The 23,099-nt window shown below is 47.2% G+C and overlaps 1 protein-coding gene across 1 annotated transcript in view; it reads left to right on the top strand.

Annotated features, from left to right (window-relative positions):
• Positions 1-23,099, top strand: part of plxna2 (plexin A2) — a 165,323-nt gene that overhangs the window by 2,566 nt on the left and 139,658 nt on the right. Inside the window, exon 2 of the mRNA XM_035158656.2 lies at positions 19,797-21,115. Within this exon, the coding sequence (XP_035014547.1) occupies positions 19,928-21,115 (1,188 nt within the window). The 5' untranslated portion in view covers positions 19,797-19,927. The remainder of the gene's footprint in view (positions 1-19,796; positions 21,116-23,099) is intronic.

Below are 23,099 nucleotides of genomic sequence, written 5' to 3'. Positions count from 1 at the left end.
CCCAGACGACGAGCTGAGTTAATTATCGGGGGGCCGCAGCAACCTCCCTTCATCCACTTACACTCTCCAACAACTATGATGACGTTACCAACTGATTTCCTTAAACTGCACGATTTTTGCCACTGAATGAGATGTTGCTGCTTCTCTGTGTGCTGTGTCACCACCAGCGTTCACACACACTCTGCTGCTCTCTGGATTCCCCCCTTAAGGCAGCCAGACTCACCGCAGTTTAGCTTGAGAGATTTTGACAAGTCTCCACGCATGCAGGCAGAATCCTTGACCTATTTCTTAATGAGTGAATACTGCGAACGCGCTCGGCCGCTGTGCATTCTGCAGCAGGCCCCCCCACCCATCCCCAACTGTCTTTTGCATGCACACACACACACACACGCAAACACACAAACCCGTGCAGATAATGGTGCTTTTGTGAGTTCCCTGACTCGTTCTCCCACAGATACAGGTCCTCCTCCTCCTCCTCCTCCTCCTCCTCCTCCTCCTCCTATCTGCACAAATAGTGAGCGAGTGTTTGTTTGAAAAGCGATTGGCCTCCCGTCTCGCCTCACTGTGGGCTGTTTATCTGAACCCCTCAACTGTCCAGCTGTCACAACAGAGATCTCAATCCCCCCCTGACCCACGCACGTTCCGCTCCCTCGGCCTCGTTATGTGCATGTTTGTGTCTGGGGTCCGCGCACATGCCGAGTGCGTGTACGTGTGAGGAGTGACACGAGGGAGATCTGGATCTGCGGTGACATTGATCAAGTGCAGTGCGGCCAGGGAGAACATTTAGTCTGAGCCTCTTTCTCTTCATCCACACACAGAGAAGACGGTTACATTCACACTGTCTCTGCTCGCCCTCTCTTCTCTGGGTGATTGTAAACAACACATGTTTTTCTAACCTGTCTCCATGGGCAATAATTATCCTCACACACATTCATTCATTCACGCTGCTGTTGGCCGTAGAGGCAACACTCTGATATCTTGATTGAGGAACTGCGGAGTCTGTCTCTGGTGTACGATGACACAGAACTTTAATACAATGACTCTGACTCTCGGGTATCAGGCAGGTATCACTGCTGAAATTGGGAAGTGATATTGGAGCGCGTCCACACCAGCAGCAGAGCTTATATTAGAAAGCAAAGCAAATTGATTTTCAGACTCTCTCCATTATATGGACGGATGATAGATCTCTTTTCTTTGAGAAATAGATAGATTTTTCATTTGCTTTGTCTGCGTCTGAATAAGAAGGATGAAATATGTTTTGATGCCATGTCACTGCCCCTCCGCCGCTCTGCTTCGTGCCAGAAATAATCAAGTCTTGAATGTTCCCTCATCAAGAATCTCTCCTTCATATTAACATACAGATCTCGGGGATGCAGAATTATTCTTTGATAATTCCCACACAATAGCAGATGTTGGAAAACACCAGCGGGCTGCATTTAATGGTCGAGTCACGCTGCTGCGGCCGCTTTCATCATCTTGAGTAGTTGAGCATGTAGCTCTCAGTGACGTATTGAATCGTTGAGGCCATTTTTAAATTGATGACTACAGGCCACTACATTGTTAAGTAGCAGCTTGCCCAGTATGAGCAACACGTAGCACAGGGTGCAAAAATCAATGCCGACCCCCTTTGCATTATGTTTTTCATGATACACAGAGAGACCAGAAAAGAAAAAAGCCACATTTTCTGTTGTGGTGTTTCACTTTGCATCGTTTTTTAATTCTGTGATTGGCCTGTCACGATGCTGGCTGTTTGTCTTTTTTCCCAGAGGTGTGCGTGTGTGTGTGTGTGGTGTGTGTGTGTGTGTGTGTGTGTGTGTGTGTGTTGTGTGTGTGTGGTGTGTGTGTGTGTGTGTGTGTGTGTGTGTGTGTGTGTGTGTGTGTGTGTGTGTGTGTGTGTCTGCAGGTTCCAAACAGTCTCCAGCTGGTCTCATCAGACGGACGGGGAACGGTTCACAATCGCCCCTCTGCCAGGCTGCCCAGTTCAGACCCTGCTCCCTCCATTGATGGCAGCAAGTTAGCAGTGAACCCCAGCGTGCTCTCTGCCGTCCCAAAGACGTGCCAGCTTGCCCGAAACAAAGCCTTTTGTAGGGCCACTAAATCCAGCAGATGGAGAAATGGACAGTAAATGAAAGTGGAGGGACGGGGGAATAAAGGAATTTAGTGGAGCATGTTTGTGGGTAGGCATTTAGGCTACTCCTTTGGGAAAGCTTAACACCCTCACAATGTAATACTGGCAGAACCTAAATGTTCTCTCGTTGACATGCTGCAGATCCGCTTTGGGCCCCCGTGTGAGTGGAGGAGCCAGCCTGCGCGCAAGGTCTCTCCAGGGCCAGAGGAGCCTTTATTAAGATGTTAATGGAACTGCCTTCATGACACATTTCCACGGGACGGGGTCCCTCGCCTCCGCCGTTCTTCAGCACCTCAATCTGCCTGCAGTAATCATCAGTCTCCCTCTCCCTCACACAACAGTCTGCTCAGGCATTCAGCCCCATCTCCACATTTTTTCTGCCCAAGCGCTCTCACTCTTTATCTGATCTCGGCTGTCAGAAGCCGTCCTACATTTTCCCACGTGTGACAAAATTACGCGATGCCAGTGATAAGGGCAGCAATCCTGGCGCAGGGACCCGTAGAATAACAAGTCTGGCTGTTTGTTTGTGACTGATGTTCACACCGGCTGGAAGTCAGACTGTTACCTCAGCAAGCCATGAGGGCTGTTGTGATTTCTTTCCACTTGTTTTTATCTCCCAGCACTTTTCAGCTGGCTGCTTGTTTCCTGAACACTGCAGCTACGCTGCTTCCCCTCAGTCGCGTTAGTCCTGAAACTGCTCCCAAGGCTAGAACAGCCCGAGTAGTATATCAAAGCCACGACAACAGAAAGGACAGAGGAGGAAAAAAAACTCGAACTTTACATGCAAATGCCTCGACTTTTCATTTTCATGAAAAGCACTGGACGCATTGTCTCTGCCTCTCTTTTCACATGCATTTGAATATAAGTCAGTTTAGCCCGGGCACCATCAATAATCAATTAGCTGGTGTCATGGGAGGACGTGTGTTTTTGTTTGGTGGAAACTTGACAATAAGTGAGCAACAAAAAAGGAGCGGGAGAGAGAGAGAGAGAGAGAGGGAGGGAGGGAGGGGTGCTGTGGAAGACGCCATGGGGCAGCTGTCAGGAGCAGATGACTGTGTGTGTGTGTGTGTGTGTGTGTGTGTGGGGATAGTGTGTGCTTGGCTGCATGTGTTTGTGTCCATTGTAATTTATTGTCGTTTGACTGTGTGGCACATGTGTCTTTTGTGTGTGTGTGTGTGTGTGGAGAAAGGCACAAGTAGGCAGGCAGCGAGGGCAACACAATACTCTGCTGCCCACACTGCCCCCTGGTGATGAGGATGCCTCTGCCTACGTTTGTCGCTATGGTTACTGCAGGAAAACGGGTGCAGACATCGCTTGTCTAGTCTGCTCATGTGCTGTAGGGGAGCGCAGCCAACAGCAGCTTTGTCCCTCCACCATATACACTAGAGCAATTACAAACAGGACGAGTCTCCACTCAGAGGAGCCTTAATACGGCCATTAACTCTCCCTGCTATCTCCAAGCAGTGTGTAATTGACTTATGGCTGCATTTGCACAAGAGCTGTACAATTCACCCGTCACTGTATTCACCTGAATCCTCTCTCTGCTCGTTGGGCTGGATTCTCCTCCGATATGTGGCTGCAGGACAACACAGCGCTCACGTTGGGCTTCAAGCCTCAGTGACATGTGTATACCTGCACCTCTGCTCTCCTTCATTGTTACTGTTCCCCAGTCAGCCGTGGTGTCTTATCTCTGTGGACGGCTCCTCTCAGTGTGTGGCAGCAGCCTCATTCGCAGCCCTCGGCAGAGACGGCAAGAAAAGGAAAGGGGGAATAGGCCCTTCCAGATTAATTCCCCAGTGAGATAGCAAACAGAAAGGACGGATGCACACACACACACACATACACACACACACACACACACACACTGATAAACTTTTTTTGTAGACCAAAGTAAATTGGGCTAAATTGATGATGAAAGACCTTGAAACTCCCAAAACTCATAGAATGTAGGCCACTCTCTAATTCCTCTGTAACATTGATGGAAGCGTAAAGGCAAACAATAAAATGTGTGCGATTCAAAACAGTGCTACTGTAAATTATTGGTCAGGATTGTGAAAGTACCAGGATGGAGGGATTTTGGACGTATCATGAGAAAAACTAAAAAGTTTGGACCGCAGCTACTGCCGCCAGTCCTGCAACTCCAGACTCTTTACTTTGGCCCAAGGTGATTTATAGTGTCCAGGCCAGGGGAAATGAATTCTCCCCTGGGATAACAGTCATGTTTATGCATGAATACATGACTCTGATCCACACACTGAAGCCAGTGGTTAGTGAAGGGGATGAGAGGTACTTTAAAAAAAAAAGGGAGGCAGCTTGTCATAAACATTGCACAAAGTCTATGCCGATGCTTTAGGGAAACTACAACACTTTGCGAACGTAATTGCTTCTGCTGTTGATTCCGACCTCGGCTTGACCTTTAAGATTACAGCCTTGTACACAGGACTGTGTGGAATGTGCTGGATGCTGAGGAACAATGAATCCGGTTCTCTCGATGCATTTCTTTGGGAGCCCGTCTTATCAAACGATATCAACAAAACGGCCATTGTGAATCACGCTGTACAAACTAAATTGAGCTACATTTACAGCGTGCCTGCCGACTGACCGGTATTTGTTCCTGCCAGACAGATGTTATCAACATGAATCTCTGAAAAGGGAAGTTAGATGCTGTTTTCATTACTCGTACTTCCCCGTGCCCCCTTACTATCGAAGGGAAACACTGCATGTACTCGGTGGAGCCGCGGGACCTCACTCACACAGACACATTATTCTGCCCATGTCACAATCAATGAAATGTGAAACATGACAGCGGCATCTTCATGCACCCTACAGAAGATGCAGAGAAAAATCATTAGTGCAGACAAAGTGACATGATGGGATATCATGCAGAAGTCATTATCAAAACTCACTGCATCTTCACAGAATGTAGGTCAGAGGCTTTGTCACTCCTGTGCTGTTGGAGGAGCACGAACTGGGGCAATCTCGGACAGTTTGTCCGAGTGTGACAGCAAAGCCTTGTGCAGTGGACGACTTGAAATCCTTGTGTTGTCTGTGCGGATGCTGATTAAATATGGCCGCTCTGTTGCATTTGCCTGCAAAAAGAGAGGCAAAGATAAAATAAGGGCGGGGACGTGAGAGGGGCAGGTTTGTACTTGACAGCAGAGAATAAGTTTCCTTTTTCTTGTCTTAATCTGCAACACTTAGGGATTTACACAGCGTTAAGCGCCTGATCCACGTGGAAGGTGCGTTCAAAGGGAATTTGAAATGTTAATGTTGCTACAACCTCGGACAGACCCTTATTTCCTCATTAGTCTCTAAGAGAAAACCCAGGAACGCTCTGGAGTATTTTCTTTTTGGTCATTGCAGAAAGCGTCTCTGTGCTTGTTGACGCAATGTTTACTCATAAGTACTTTGCACAAGCCTCATTGCATTTGCTGCTGCAAGCCCCCCACAACGTGTTCACCCGGACGAGGGGTGAATAGGTGAGGTGAATTTGCATTTAATTACAAAGCATGCACAACGTTTCAGGCATTTCTCAGTGAACATAACGTTGAATGTAAACAATTTGCTCTCGCCTGGTTTCATGTATCACTCAAGAGGGTTTGTTCAACGTTCAGCTTTAATTTGACAATTTTTCTTTTTGTGAAATACAGACAATTCTTTCCTACTAAAAGCTGGTGATTAACAGTATCATCCCCTCCTCCCTCTCCCTCTCCTCTCCCTCTCTCTTCGCGGGTGGAAGAGTGAGAACGAGTGAGCGTAAGCTGGGTGGAAGGATGCCAGAGGGGACTGGCATGTGGCTTGGATGCTGGGAAATGTCAGCACATTTTTGTATTCACCTGCTTTTCGGGACCTTCGCCCACAGTCTGCCGCGCATCTTCCTGACTGAAAGGAAAATTAGTTTCTAAAAGCGAGAGAGGGGCTGCTGGGCGACATGTCAGCGCTGAATAGATCTAGAGTACACACGAGCACATTCCTACTCACACACCTCTTCTCAGTGCAGCGTAAATCCTTCGCGGATTCCTTGTGTGCATACATTGACAAGGCTGATAAAGGGCACCGCGCCTTTGTTTGTTTTACAGAGGCTACAGTGTTCATGGGTTGTGTTGCTCAACGCGTTAATAGCCTCAATGGCTTAATGTCTGAAAGGCTAAAATATGGTGTGTCTGCCTGTCTGTTGCCCTGAGAACACGTACAGTAGCGTCCATTTCAAGGTAAACAACCCCGCCTCTCTTTGTACACGAAACTCCTTCGGAAAAAGGGAGAGCAAAGAAGAGAGAATGAAATGTGTAGACGGATGGAAAGCCAGAAATCCTTTTTCACAGATTCAGGGTAAAAACATATTTCTAACAAAAGCCGCGTGTAACAATAACAGGTTTTTATACGGGAAAAAAATTCAAAGGGCCCTGGATGTATGGCTTTATTTAACCGAAAGATTCAGGGTCGTCATCTGCAAGCTTCCTCCGCTCTTGAGAAGGAAGGTATTCATGAGTGAGACGACGTGTGTAGACAAGAGAAAAGAGACTTTCTGATTAAGATGATGGTGAGACATATTCTGCTCATTTTAATTTCGGTTATTACTTATTACTTCCACAAACTGGCCCATCTGTACGTTGACCATGACTCAGTAAGGTCAGGGGTCAAACCACGCAGCACTCAGAGGGTTGGATGTAACAATAAACTGAAATCCACTGACTCCAGCTTCTGGTGCAAAACAGAGGAGGAAACAGGGACGTTTGGGATCTTTACTTGCGACTGAGTCAGACAGGAAGAGAGGAGGAGGCGGGAAGGGAGGGACGGAGGGAATAGGAAATGTTTTCGCAGAAGTCAAGGGCAGCGTGTGCCAGGCAGGAATGGCACCTTTCACACAGCGCTAGTTAAAGCAAACTACAGCAATGTCACACGCTGTGCCGCACGGGCTCGGATGCTCTATAGGTGTGTTTGGAGATTTAATTCTCCAGACTAATGGGAAGATTCTCCCATTGACTCCTAGTTGGTCCCAGCCAGACTGAAACAGCAGTGAACCAACCACCAAGTGTCCTAATTAGCCCACTTTAGCATGTTAGTCTGCTCCAGCTGCTCCTATTTATGTTACTGATGAAATGCTGAATGGGGCTTTTTTCCCCCTTAGTTACATTTTCTCCCGGGTAGCAAATAGTCGATTTTTATCGTTTTTTCCTCTTTTCTCTTATTGCATTTTTCTTTTATGCTGGGGTATGATTATATGTTTTCCCTGCTGCTGATGCAGTTAATGGGGACCAGCAGCAGCAGGACTGTTTTGTTTGGCTTGAACGTCGACCTGCCAAGTAGCCTGCCCCATGTTTTGCCTGTGCAGCATCTCCCCCAACTGAGAATGACAGAATGTGGTGATCTTGGGAAATACTCTGGCCGCACCGATGCTGCGTTCCTGCTGACTCGGACGCAGGCATCGACTTCAGCATATCCTCTGCCACGGCACACTTATCGTGGAGGGCTTTCAGTCGCATCTCTCAATTGGATGGAGCGAGGCCAGCTTGCCTGCCGAAGCCTCATTTTACTGCTCCACTAAACCCGTGGTCCGGTATGATCGCTTTTAAAGCAGTCGAGCCGCAGCATCCCTCATCTTCTGTGTGTGCGGTCTCAGGAAAAAAGTTAATGTGAGGTGAAAACTGCCACAGAGGAATTCAGATCCCCTGAGTTTGGCTTTGGACACACTGACCTGGCGTGGGAACACTTTCTCTGATTTATTTTCAGTTATTGCTCCGTCTCTCCATGTTCTTTATTGCTCTTCTAGGTATTGCTCTTTTCCTCTCTCTCTCCCCCCCTCCCCTCTATATTGCTCTTTCTAGCACCGTTCTCTTTTGGTCTCTGGTCCCAGCATGCCTCACTTCTTTAACAATGAACCAGATGCTAATTTTAATCATCCTACTAACAAAGATTAGTCTTTGATCAAACCTAATGCTCAGAAAGCAACAAGCTGCATTGGGCTGCAGAGGCTGTGAGCTTTGAAATGCAAAGGCAACGTGAGACACTCCACTGGAGAGCTGCTACACTTAAGCCCTTTAAACATGTATTTTTCTCCTGCCCGGCATTTTTACATGATGCACAGTCAAAGCATTGTAAGATTTACAGTCCGTTTTACGCGAGAGCCGGAATTAGACAGCTCCCGCTCTGAATGTCAATGTTGCTCTCCCCCCCTCAAGACCTACTTATGCGCATGCAAGTGTGTGTGATTACATCAATGACATGCTTTCCAGAGATCCAAGCCATTCCGCTGGGCGACTGTATCAAGATGTAGTACAAGAAGAATACTGATGGATAGTTGTATGAGGCTCAGCGGCCACATATAAAAGATGTTCTCCAGCGTCTGTCTGAAGTATATGGATGGCCCCACTATCTTCGTGTTATATCTGTACAGCAGAGCAGGGGGCAGACTGTGGAGCCTGTGGCCTGTGAAAATGAGTGTGAGGCACTTATCCCCAGGTTCACTGATGTAGTGGACGGGCTGCAGTAGCTCTTCATACACCTCTGACAGACTCAGAGTGGCTCTGACAGCCAGGAACCGTGTCTGGTGTAACTATCATACATGTGGGCCTCGCCGTCTCATTTCAGGCTGCTTCACTCTGCTCGGTTCACCAGAAAGGGCAAAGCTCAGACTCGCTGCAGGTGTAGAAGAAGGGAGAGGGGTGATGGGGAATCAGGAAAAAAGCCTGCTTGGCTCGCTGGTAATAGTCTGTGGAGTGGAGCCCTGGGTTTTTCTGTATTGCCTGGCAGTGTACGGCAGAGTATAATCTCAAGACGTCCATAGGGCTGCTTCTCTTCTCCCTCTGGTCCCTGTGACTTTGAACATAATGAGAATTGGACTCCTTCCACCTCCGATCCTCTGCTGTTCTCCGTGCTTCATCACAGTGCCGCACGATAATGTTCCTACAAACGCTGCTTCCATCTCTCGCGTGTATTATACAGTACAATACTCAACCTTCGCAGCTACAGTGACTAATACCAGGCATTGCCATTACTCTGCAACACACTATTTTTCATCGCGGACCTTCGAGGTCACAATGACATTCCTTCCTTCCACCTCCCACCTCCCCACGACTCACCCCTTCTGCTTTAAGCAAGCGGGGAGCAGTTGTGCCACATGTGTAATGAATGTGCTTCACAGTGTAGCGCGCACGCCGGTACTCCAGGGCATTTTCTATATGCCACTGCCTGTCTTTACGTTTCTGCTGAGTTTCAAAAAGGTCCTTTCCACTATTTATGAAGAAAATGTAGGTCATGAAGCGCAAACTCTTTAGTGCAGTGTTGTAATACAGTACATTTGTGTTATTTAATAAAGATCTTGTTCGGCAAACCTCACAGCAGTGTTCCTAAAACCTTCACGCTTGTGTTTTGATAGGAAAGCGCTTTGCTGTGGCCGTGTCCCTGCTTCGCTTTCAGTGCACTCACAGGAAACCAGCCACCAGCCTGATTTTCCACCATATCCCAGCCAGCACTGCTTCCTGTACGGGGTTCACACGGAACAGGCCGGAAGGCATGCGTGTGCACTTCAGCACTGATCCCGCCAGTCATTCAGTCACTCAGTCCGACTCCCAGCATGCTCTCTGCGCTCCGTCCTGTCCTGGCGTGGCCTGTCAGCAGCTGTCGCACTCCAGAGGACGATCAGGTGGATTTTATTTACACACCCAGGGAAGCACAAGGCTCAGCTAATGCTTACTGCGGCACTCACTTCTCTATTTATTATTTATTATCCATATTCATTGCCGGTCCCACTTGGGCTTGCATACAAATGTAGTGTGAGCTTTTCTCCGAGCTGTGGTTCCATAGCAGCAGTTTTATACACTTCACATGTGCTACACTTTGACTGTCTCAGAAGTTGGTGAGGCTTTCACACAGTTTCACTCTATTTTGCCATAGATGCACTTTATGTATATGTCTCACTTCATTCATCAGAAAACCCATAAAATTAATTTCTGCTTGTTAAAATTCCTGTAGTGTACCCACACAGGGAGATGAATAGCGGTGATGTGTTGTGTGGTGGGTCGTCCTCTGAGCCTCTCGGAGCAAACAGTCCACTCTGCTTGCTGGGCATGTATCCTTCAGTGTGAGTAAGCACCCAATTTCCTCACCACATGCTGTTATTGCCTCTCATCCAAAGGGAGATTGGGCTAAGTAACCAGCCGCAGACTTGATTTTGTGGTGTTTTATCACCTCTGATGAAATTAGAGGGCTCTCTACTGGGCCGAGGTGGAGGGAAAAACACAGCGAGAGAGCGGCAGAGAGGCAGAACCATTTGTGGCGTGTGTGATAATGCATCTGTTATATGTGCCTCAGAAGAAAGAGCCAGAAAATGGGCCCTAAAGGGGCGACATGTACGTTTTTTACAATTGGCTCTGTGCATAGCCAGCGTTCACGCTAACAGCTGTTTACTTACCGATCTGGCAGAAATGCTGCGACTTCAGCATCAAGCAATGGTAATGTTAACTCTGATTCTGTTTCTGTTTCTGTTTCTATCGCCTCTTTTCTTTAATTGAAATTAGCACGCTAACCAGCTAGCCCTGCCGTGATGTAGTAGCACCGCTCCGAGACGTATTGTAACCTCTTGTCTCTTGGCAAGCGCCCGTCTCCACCGCCCACTCAGGAAACCATGTGTGGCGGTAGAGAAAATGTACATGTTGCACCTTTAGCCTTAGCTGTACTAGTATTTCATAGAAGCTGTCTTGCTATGGACAGACTGATGTCGGACGTACCACAGTGTGTTCAAGGCAAGATGGATATGCCTTTATTCTGCCGTGCCATTCTGTATAAAAGGTACAAATATGGAATTGGTGGAGCTGTAGTCACAGAACTGAATCAATAACTGTGTAAAATGTGGAGCCCTTATGAGCAGAGAGGATTTTTTGTTACACGTCACAAGTCTGATTCCGGAACACACACATGTTGTTGTGTTTGGTTCAGTGGAAACAAGCCCTGCGGAAACAAGCCCTGCGTCTTAATGGCAATATAAGAGAATGTCTGTTCAAAAGTGGGTCTAATGTGAGGTCAAGTCATGATGCTTAAACACTGGATGGGAGAAGAGCGGGTTGTTTGGGGTTGGTGGTTAAATTCCCGACAAGTGCTTCCAATGCAATAAATCACAGTCATGAGTGTGAGATAAACCTAAGTATCTACTGCCGACCCTGAGCAGACTGATGTGTCCCCTGCTCTGGAGTTTGGACTTGACAAACAACTCATGGGCAACGAGGGGCTGAGCCAATCAATAATCTGCTTTACAATGAGGGCAGATTTGACTATAAACCCCAAAAAAGTCAATATCGTGGGTCGTTTAGTGCAAAATTATTTTCCGTTCATTGTGAAACTGCAGTGGACCAGAGGACGTTTGTTGAGTAGGAGGTCAGAATATCAGCGAAGGAGCGAGGTTAGCTGCAAAGATCATTAACCCAGTGGAGAGGATGAGTGTGAGAAATGAATTTGGTCACATGCACGCTGAGAAAGCGAGACAGGAACTCGTGTACATGCACACACACCGATTAGCTGTGGACACCATCTCTCAATCACATGGCAGCCAACGGTCTCCTACTTCATCACATGGCCTCAACTCTCAGAAGGCTCATAAGGCAGAGAAGGTTTTTAGGTGTCTGAGTGTGTTGCTTGGTGTGAGTGGCGTGCATGCTGCCAGCTAACTGGTCCAGGACTGGGAGTGGTGGGGGAATAGCGATCACACAAACTCTCCGTCATGTTAATTGCATCGACGGATAATTGATTTTATCATGAGACGAGCCGCAGCTGACAGCAGCAGCGAGGACTCGCGCTGACATGTCGGCATTACATCATCGGTCCCATTGTAAGCGTTACGTCACAGCGCTGGTCGGCGGGCATCGCACCCGTACGTTACCCAACTCAGAACAATATACTCCCTCACCTGTGTGGCTCATCCATCTTTAAGCCACGCAGCAATTCACTGTGATCGTTTTACTCTTTCTTCTGCCGGAGGAGCTCAGGAGAGGAGTGTGTTTCGTGCTGCCTCTCCAGTGCTTGGGTGTTAGCCAACCCGGAGCCGCCTCATCCTCTCAGCGAGCGGGTGATTACAGAGCTACACCAGGCTATATCATACACTCCTTAGATGAAACAGTAGCAGCAGAAATTGAGGGGATTACTTTGACTGACAGTTATATTTTCCCTTCCCTTCCTCCCCACTGAGAATCTTACATAACCGTTTTTTTGGGATTCCGGCTGGTGACTACCGAGTGAAATAACACGTCTCATTGTTTAATAACTGGATATTAATGTACAGTTTTTGTTCCTCTCCCTCTCCGCTTCCCCTCGTTCCTCCTTATCTTGACCCCCTTCCCTCTCCTCCCTCCCTCTTGAGTGTGCCAGCCAGCCTGTGTAAATTTGCTCCAGATAATAGTGGACGTACCGTGCCAGCTTTCTGGAGTTGTGGCTGCCACTGTGGCTGTAACGGCTTGTTACCCAGCTGGAGCAATGTCTGCATGGCTCCTTCCCCTCCCTTCCTTCCTTCCTTCCTTCCTTCCTTCCTTCCTTCCTTCCTTCCGTCCTCCCCTCGTCTGTCTGTCCCACTCCCCCTGACTTTCTTTCATCTCCCTATCTTTCTCTCACCCCCTCAAACTGGGGGGCGCTGCTTTGTTTTTTTTGTCTCCTTCCCACCCGCTTTCACAGGCCATCATTCACTCTTTCTGTCCTCTTATCTCAGTTGATGTATTTCATTGCTTGCCTTACCCTTTTCCTATTTCCTCCCTATCCTCCTCCCTCCTCTCAATCCTTCCAACAGTAGCTGCCTCGGCCACTGAGCCAAATGCTCCGGCAGCGCTCTGATCCCGAGAGTGAGACACATGATGAAGCAGTGAGTGGGAGAGTGAGCGAATGCGCGGGGAGATATGTGGTTATGGAAATGGAAGAGATTTTTAGAAAATGTGCTCTTCTTCATTAATCTGCCTCCGTGAACCTGAAACCTTCCCCACACACACTCCACATGGAGCAAGTGTTTAATCTCCCACATTTCCTCCCACTTGCGGGGCTGTTCGGTGGCGCTTAGCTGTGGATTTGGCGTGATTACTTGACAGAAGGTTCGGTCCATTGGCGCTTCATTTGTGATTGGGTAACTGCACACGAAAGGTCAGAGTCCGAGCTTTGTTTTTGCAGAGTGCAGCTGTAGGCAGATAACACTCCTGCAGGGAGAGTCTGTTGATAAAGAAAGCAAATACACACCAAAAAGAGCAAACAGACACACACACACACTATGGTGATGCTGCTGCTTGCATGCACACACACACACAGACACACACAGGTCGTGCTGTGGCCTGCCCTTCATGTTCATGTCATCTGTATCTTCCTGCCCTCACAGTCGCTGGTCCTCACTCATTACGTTCAGCTGTGCAGCACATTAACGACCTAGCGTTTATGTAATGTGATTCCAGCGAGGCCAGACGTTCGGAGCCATCCACTCGTTTCATTCCCGTCTACTCGGCGCAGGACGCACGGTCGCCTGCTCACTCAGGCCGATGCCCCTCTGGCTGTCCTCTGCACCTGCTACCTGCTGCACGGGCCAAGTTCTTCAGCTCGGCCAAGTCCCTTTGTCTGCTTCAACAACTCTTAAACGAAAGAAACAACCTCAGATATGGGAAATTGCATTTATTTTCTTTCTTTCTTAATTATAATCCGCTCTACTAGAGTTGGAATTATTAATTTAATTTAGTCGACTTTGAGATACATATGAGGAGAAAAACACGTTCACTTTTCAGTGTACTCACCCGTTTCTGTCTCATAACTCCGACATAACAGCAACGATAATTTGAGATATTATTTTAAATTCCTTTGGACTGCAGGATATTAGACGGCTTCAGAAGGTGGATTTTTTTTACAGTTGTGTATATCTGCAGCTATTAATAATTCATACAGCTGTAATTCATTTTCAGATTCACCAACACACCACAGGTACTTTACCTTTCATGCTGTTGCTGCACAACTGCAATCCCTCCACATACGGCTTTCATTACACCACTCTATTGACTCTCAAAGTGACAGGGCCGCGCAGCATCGGGAATAGTTAAGACCGTCCGATTCGATAAGGTGTGAATGGCGTCAGTCAAGAGAGGCTGATGCAGTTGCGATGTGTTCGCGAGCTGAGGTGAGATATCTGATCCTGTGGCCTCCAGTGACATCCTGCTGTGTTTGTTTTCCTCGCCCACTGAGGATTCCCTCTCCTCGCACTGAGGCCCTTTACAATTTAGATTTATGGAAATGCCTCCTAATAGAAAGCCGCTTTCACAGGATGACAGACAGCGATGATGAGGCGCACGCCACATTGGTGCGGGTAGCGGGATTGCCTGCAGAAGATCACGCCTCAGGATTCAACATACAATTTAGTGGGAAAAGAACATGTTGGTTGTGTCAGCGGAAACAAGGATTGGGGGCCCTGTCTATATTTGTGCAAGCCTTTGATTGAGGATGTCTATACGTGCCTGCATGAGCTCGTTCAAGAGCATGAAAGTGAATGTCTGTGCATCTGTGTATTTGGAGGAGGCGGCGGCTGTGGGAGGGGAAACAGAAATCATTAGCATAAGAATAACAGTGTAATCTCTCTCAGTGGATGTCACAGATTTTAGGCGTAATACCAGTGTGTTTTTGCTCAAACAGAGTTTGAAGTGTGTGCAGCGGGAGGGAGGGTGGGGGGACGACTCAGCAGAGGCAGGGCTGAAGGAAAGATTACACACACGTGCCCTTGTTTGCATTCAGGGATAAGCAGCTATGGTGAGACTCGATTATTCCTGCGTCACGATGACACGCTGTTTTCTGCGGAAGATGTCGGGGGCTGTGTTTTAATAATCTTTTTCCCGCGTGCGTCCGTTGGAGTAATAACTCCCAGAGGCCGAGGTGCAGGGAAGTACTTTGCTTTCATAGGCGCAATTCATCGGAAGGCAATTGACGGTCGTGAGCAAGTGCGCCGATGTGGGTCACTAACAAAGATAGTGCTAATAAACACAGGGTGCAAAGTGCTCTGTGAGGGCGCCCGTACAGCACATGCTTAATCGTGGACAAGTGCACATTAATTTACCATGCACCTCTAATTTCCGTAGCTCAGACTCTGCACATGCGTGTGAAGACAAACAAAAACAAAATGGTTTTACATGAGCACTGTACTAGCGGCACTAATACCACTTTCCTCAGACAGACGGAATTATTAGGCATAATCAGCTACTTGCAACGAGAGGAGCGATAGCAGCGACTGGAGGGCTTGTGGTTTCTGAGGGTGTTATCCCTCTCCGCCCCTTGTGTCATTTCCCTTCCCCTGGCTGGAAGGATGGAAGGATGGAAGGATGGAAGGATGGAAGGATGGAAGGATGGAAGGATGGACACAGAGTAGATGTGCTGAGTTTTTTTCCCGGGAGCAGAAACAGATTCATCCAGCGCTGGAGCAGAGAATTTTATTTCACATTGAGACAAAAGAGTGTATAAATATAACTTGAGCTCAGCGACTCAAGATGCCAGCGATTCCTCTCATTATCTCCACTCCTGATAGCAGCAAAGAGAGAAGACTAATGGACTAACCTCTGCCGCTATAATCGCTTTTTTATAGTCTCCTATATAAGAAGATCTCCCTTTAGGGAAGATTCAAAATTTTCTATTTTTACTGTGCAAACGTCCACATCCACTGAAAAGCTCACCACGCAATGAGCGTAATATTAAACGTTTTAAACCTTTTTACTCGCCGGATTGTTGATTTTTGTTCCAAGTTGTCTCTTTGATTTGCGGCGTATCACTTTTACTTAAGCATTAAGATTTCACGCTTTACATTAATCACTCAGGGAATAACACATTAATCCGAGGCATGAAATTATGATCTCCCATTTCCTTTTCCGATCTGACAACAATGGATTTAGCACCGTAAATGGATTATGGTTCATGTTCTTTATCTTCCCGCAATACAATTGCTGTAAATATGAATTCGGGAGATCAAGCAAATTTGGCTTCATTGTTAAGAAGCTTAGTGTGGACAAAAAGGAAAATAAAAATCAAAAGGCACAACAACAGAAGACCCTACTGTCTATTCCAGGGTGACCGGGGTTTAGAGCTGCTCCCGCTCCAGAGGCCACTTCCTAAATCCTGTTCTTCCCTGATTCTGCTTGCTGGCTGCTGCACTGCCCTCAGGCTGTTGTTTCCACAAGCCACAGTGATGGTTTACATAGCTTATCATTACACGTCTGGCCTTTCCTCTCCTGCCTGCTGCTCCTCTTCAGCATCTTTTCACGAGATGGCCGGCGTAAACCAACCCCCCTTCCCTTTAAACCACGGTTGGCATGGGCGCTGCGTCTTGCCCAGCGGCTGGGGAAATCACCCAAATATCAGCGAAGGGACCCGCAGCCAGACACGGTGACAGAACCCAGCCGGCCAGTGGGAACAGTTTGTTTTAATGAGTGCTCAGAAGCAGCCGGGCTGAGTGTGCCAATGCAGCGTTTTGTGAGCCTAACTATTCATTATGAATGGAAGTTCTGCAAAAACTGTATTTCCTTCTAGCCATGATCACAGCTTGCGTGTGCGCAGGAATGCGAGTGCTTTCCTGTGTCTCTCGACTCCGTGCTCGTGTTTCTTTGCCTTGCATGTCTGCCAAAGACATTGTCAGATGAGCGTTAGGATGGAAATCTACTGACAATGGCCGTGATGTTTTACGTCTTTTGGTTTTTTTTTTCATCCCCCCCCTGCATTTCATATTCCTCTGTGATGTAACACACTAAAGCAGCTGACAGTTTGTCATCATGCCAGTCAATCTTCCCTGCCTGTGTGCGACGACTTCGGTTGTGATGTGTCAACACTCTGAAATTGTTGTGTTTGGTGTTGTCAGAGAGCGACAGACGTCTGCTTTATCGTGCGTTAGAAGAAAAGCTGATTTATTGATATTGATAATATCGGTTGTTGTTGTTTGAGCCGCAGCATCATGGCAAAATATATCAGGAGCTCAAATTTCAAAGCTGCTGACAAAATAAAAATCCTTAATTCTATTCGTCATGCCCTCTTCTTTTTCTAGGTCAGTAGGTGACTATGATTTAGTGTGAATCATTCCTGGTTGCATTTATATGTTAATTTCCTTCTTGGTAATTCTGACTCCTCATAAACAAAAGAAAAGGCGAAGCTTTGAACTGAAGCGCACGAGAGGTGACGTGTTGTTGTTCCTTTTCTCTTCAGGTCTCCTCCTCAGCTGCATAGTACAGAGAAGACTCTGTCAAGTGCAACAAAGAGGTGGTCATGCAATCAACTTAAACAAAGACTTCATTCCCCTCTGTTACCGAATGCAATATGAATGGATAACCTTTGTGGAGGCTTTTATTTACAGCGTTCACCGGCTCCCTCTTTCCTCCTCTGCCTCTGCAGCTGTTGCCTCAACATGAGGGAGCGATGCATATATTTCTTCCAACGACAAGGGAAGAGGAGAGGAATAGAAAGGAGAGGAATGAAAGATGGATGGGAGTAAATGTTGTATACACATATACGATTAAGGGGTGGGGGTGCAGCGCAGGCTCCAAAGGGGAAAAGGCTGCGGGGCTCGAGCGAAAAGCTGCCTCAGCAGGAGGCTGATTATACCACCAAAGGGATCCACTTTGCACATCGAGCAAGTACAAACTCAAACAAAGGAGCAAGGCAGCACACAGGCAGCTGAATGTGAGGGTGGGGGTCTGGCTCTCGCTGCTTTCTTGGCGGCAGTGGCACTTTTATGACCATGCTAATAAACTGCTCTTGGGACAGAGCACCTCCCACACCTCCGCCTGCACACACGCCACGAACAGCTTGACTGGGCCTTAGGACCAGTGTTTATGGACACATGGATCAATACGCTCCCCGAGGGTCTATATTTAAGTCGGAGCTGAGTAGCATACCCGTTGATCACAGGGGGAGGGGAGGGACCCCAGGATGGCCATTACAAGATTTGGACAGTGGCTGCGAAAGGGCGGACACGGTTCAGAGCGAAATCCCAAATCGCCTCCGCAAATCAAACTTGTCTCAAACACAGTAGCTGCAGGAGCCTGGATGAGCAGTATCTCCCCCCCCCTTCCCTATCTTCAACTGCAAGTTCTTGTTAATTTAAGGCGCATTGGCTTTTTTTCATTCCAGCCACATCTTTCACCCTTGATTCTCTGTGCCTTCGCTGCTGCAAATGCAAATCCGGAGCGTGACAAACGATGTAGGGCCGACTCTGACACGTCCAAGCCCCCAGCGTCCCCTATGTCGCTCCTCGGCTTACCTCCTCCAGCTCCACAGTAATTACCCTTGTTGGATCGCTACGCCTAATCATACTTGATTTTGGGGATGCGCCACCATTGTCTCCACTTGTTAGCCCCTCACACTCCTTGGTTCTGATAGAGTAAACTGATAAAACTGGGGATATGAGGCACACACACACACACACACACAAATACACATGTACTGTATATTCCTTTGGGGGGTGTTTTCATGAGGAAGCATGTGTGCAGATGCAACACCGTGGCTGATTCATTCAAAAGATGACTGTTGTGCCCCCAGAGGTTAATCCCTCTACGATCTGATCTTGTCAGCCGGAGATGGAGAGAATAAAAGGATACAAAAAAAAACAAAAGCAATGTTTACAAAAGAATAATTAATAGATTCAGATTCTTAAAAAAAAAAAAGGCTCCTTAAAAGGCGGGGGAGCGAGGGGAGGGGCGTGTGGAAGTGGCTCCCAATTTGTTCTCACTTGTTCCAGTAATAAGATCCAGGCCTTCCTTTCCAATGGACGGGATAATTAAGTCCCGGGGACAGACTGCACCGAGCTGTGTCTCTGGGTTTATGGCACGTGGACAGAGATCCCCGCAGCCCAGGCTGAGCATGGTGGCGTGGACTGCAGACTTTTGCTTGTTGTATGTTTTAACAGATAAATACGGAAAATGGAGAAATGACTTGGCTGTTGTTTGATGGTTTGGAGTGAAAAATGGTGATGGGAGGTGAATACGGCCATAAGATCGCACCTTGTAATATTTGCACTACCACTTATCAGTATTATTTACATTCTCATCCAGTCATTCCGCTCAGTAATGTATTTTATTTTATGATTTATATTTGTGCTGTATATTTTATTTTATTGCTTTCGTTTTATTTTCGTTTTATGTTCTATTTTTATTTATTGTTTTGCTTGTGTGGAGAACACAGAGATTTCAGCTGAATTATTGTGGTTATTATTGGTGTAATATTTTCGGAAGATTATTTTTATTATTATTTAAAATCCTGATTATACACACATCAATACGTCTATGTACACGTATCAATATATAACTTTGATATGTAGATAAGTTTAGATACATTTTAGTGGTCTGTCCAAGGCTTTACTTGAAATGTGAGGTCTGTGGTTCTTAGAAACCACTTGCTCATTGTGTGACAGTGTCAGTGTGAGTCAGGTCAGGCTCATTTCCTTCGCTGTAACCTGCCTCTCTTTCCTGCATCGTCCCAACTCTGCCCAGCGGCTCCTCAGGAATGTGCACCATAACGGTTTCCGCCAATTGTCTCGTTAAACCACCGCGAGCTCATCGCCTCACTGGAGCTAAACTTTGACCTTTCAAGCACCTTCAATGAAGACTCTCTCCCAGTCATTCACATGTGTTTCCTGTATATGAAATATGAGTCATGGTTTGATGTCTAACATCTTTTCTCCCTTTGTTTTCTTTTCCAGAAACATGTGAAGAGCCTTGCAAAGTTTGGAAAGAATTTGCCTCCGACAACAAAAAGGCGAAGGTCTCCTCCCTTCTGCCACTCACCCATTCTCTCTGCTTCCTCTGCACGTCCCTCGCAGGCCCGTTAAACATGGAGGGCCGGCGGGCTACACGCAGGACTTTATCACCTGAGGGTGTAGCTACTTTGCTAGTCCTCTGGCTCTTGGCGTCCCCCGTCTTGTGCAGTGGGCAGACATTCACTAATTTCCACCCTGAACGCCGGGACTGGATCTTCAACCACTTGACGGTCCACCAAAGCACAGGGGCATTGTATATTGGAGCGGTCAACCGTGTGTACAAGCTCTCGGGCAACCTGACCCTCCTGGTGTCCCATGATACAGGCCCAGAGGACGACAACAAGGCCTGCTACCCCCCGCTGATCGTTCAGCCGTGTTCTGAGCCCCTCGTCTCGACCAACAATGTCAACAAGCTCCTCCTCATTGATTATTCTCAGAATCGGTTGCTGGCCTGCGGCAGCCTCTACCAGGGCGTCTGTAAACTCCTCAGATTGGATGACCTCTTCATCTTAGTGGAGCCGTCTCATAAGAAAGAGCACTACCTCTCCAGTGTCAACCAGACCGGGACCATGTATGGGGTCATCGTGCCTTCACAAGGCCAGGATGGGACCCTGTTTATCGGCACAGCCGTAGATGGAAAACAGGACTATTTCCCCACCATCTCCAGTCGAAAGCTGCCCCGTGACCCAGAATCCTCAGCTATGCTTGACTATGAATTGCACACCGACTTTGTGTCGTCCCTCATCAAGATACCGTCAGACACACTGGCACTGGTCTCCCACTTTGATATTTACTATGTTTACGGCTTTGCCAGTGGCAGCTTTGTTTACTTCCTGACTGTCCAGCCTGAGACCCCCGAGAACAGCATGTCATCGAGTGGCTCCTCCAACGACCTCTTCTACACCTCTCGCATTGTCCGCCTCTGCAAAGACGACCGCAAGTTTCACTCCTACGTCTCCCTCCCCATTGGCTGCGTGAAAAACGGCATTGAGTACCGGCTCCTGCAGGCCGCCTACCTCGGCAAACCGGGGCGCATCCTCGCCTCCTCGCTCGGCATCGGCGCCCAGGATGATGTGCTCTTCACCATCTTCTCCAAGGGCCAGAAGCAGTTTCATCAACCGCCAGATGACTCAGCACTCTGCGTCTTCACCATCCGGGACATAAACGCACGGATCAAGGAGCGCCTGCAGTCCTGCTACCAGGGAGAAGGAAACCTGGAGCTCAACTGGCTGCTTGGGAAGGATGTGCAGTGCACCAAAGCAGTGAGTTACACTGAAAAATAATGCTTTGAGAACATACTCACAGATTCACATTAATTTACTCATTTAGAATCTGGAATTTAAGATTGAAATATATCTCTTCCATGTGCTTAATTTGGTTATATTCTGCTTTCCTACACATATTATCCATCAGTGGTCAGGCCCTGTTCTTATTGGGAAGTGAAAACTATTATTTCTTCAGTTCCGTTTGGTACTTAGTTGATATTTTTAGATTTGACATGATCTCACTGATGTGCAGCCCCGTGTGCAAAATCACACCATGAAAACACAGCAGACAGTCGAGAGTTAAAACTTTCATAGAGTCATTAATGAACTCTACATTTCAGTGGCTGTAATCGTACAAAGGTCCAACAACATCTACGTCTTGTTTATTTTCCCAAAACAAGATAGTAAACAGTAGGAGACTGACCGAAGCTTCTCAATGAGCCGAGAAACCGCAGCGTTCAAAGTTTGAGGGCGTGTGCTGTAAGGAAAATAAACTCAGCAGCAATCAGGAAATGCTTTTGAATGCCGCGCATTGCTATCACATCTCAAAGTGTGTGTTGTAAGGTCAGAAAAGTACATGTTCATAAATGAGGAAGGGATTATTTTTTTTCGTTTCTTTGTTTTTTATCATCAAAGTGATCTTATTCTGCTTGAGCTCAGAATAAATAAACACACACTCCTTCTAGAACAAGGCAAAGCAGTTCAACTTACTCTGCTTCTGACGCTTAGATCACACGACACTCTCTTCCTTCTATATCGCCAATTATCCTATAATACAAGGCCATGTATCTGTTACATGTTGTCATGTGGAATTAAGTTTCTTGATTTCCCTTTATTCCCAGGAGGCTGTCGTCCTCTGTGGTTTCATTCAGTAATTGCCATCAGGAAGTGGGAAAAAAAGCCCATTAAGAATTAATGACTAGCTAAACGTATGACCAAGTCATTTAGAATGGGTGTGTTGTGTGTCTGTGTGTCTGCTTGTGTGCAGGAAAGGCTTGTGATTGCTGAGTGTGTGTATTTGTGTGCCGGAGCTGCGACCTAGGTTTTCATTTCAGTATTATTTAGTAAGTGTTTAATGGTATCCCTCTTCTCACCGCGTTGACAGCCTCTGATCAGCTTCCTTTGTCGATAATCCCCCCCCAGAGTCATTTAATAGTCATTTAATTGGCCGCTCTTATTAAAATCAGTAAAGTCCCCATTAGCACAATGTCAAAGGTGATTGTCGGGATTGAAGGGAGAAATTATCCCAAACCAGCGCTGTTGGGTTTTATTAGCTCCGCCGAGAAGAGGCCGTGAAGACGCAGAGGAGGCGGCAGGAGGAGAAACGGTGGCGTGTAGCGATGACAGTGCCGAGGTGGGGACACTGTAACTGTGGGAGCTCAAATTAGAAACCTGTCTCCAGTTTCCCAGAAGAATCCCCAATCATCTCCGAATGCTCAGAAGGTTTCCAGTCAATTCCTGCGAAACTGCACCTCCCACTGCATTCTTTAGAAACGCACTGCCAATAACATCCAGCTCTTCTTCGGCATTACACACCACAGCCATATACGCACGCTTTGTGTGTGTAGCCACGTTGATAAGAAGATGTAAAATACAGTCCTTAAGACCGTGTCCTTGTGCTCAATGAACAGCCGGTAAATCCATAGTATAATATGGATTATGCAGATAGATGTCAATGGATGAGGAACTCTTAAAGCCTATACAAATTACATTTAACAACTGAAGACGTCAACCATGCTAACGTTGTCTGCTTGCCGTAATCCCCTGCTCAAGCCGTGCGGCTGCTCTAAAGTGCACATATGTTCCACATCTTGTCTTTCTTAAATAAATATGTCCCTGCAACTCAGTGTGAGGTATTTTTAGAGCACCCATGTCTGAGTTTCATCGGAATATGAGGTGAATCAAGGTTAGACCGACCCGGGAGAATGTTGTTTTTCTTTCTTTTTTGTTAACCGTTGACTCTACCTCGCTCAGTTTTCGG

This window comes from Hippoglossus stenolepis, chromosome 6, assembly GCF_022539355.2.
Source record: "Hippoglossus stenolepis isolate QCI-W04-F060 chromosome 6, HSTE1.2, whole genome shotgun sequence".
NCBI lineage: Eukaryota > Metazoa > Chordata > Actinopteri > Pleuronectiformes > Pleuronectidae > Hippoglossus > Hippoglossus stenolepis.
Note: the sequence above shows the minus strand (reverse complement) of the source record. Positions and strands in the feature narration are given on the sequence as shown.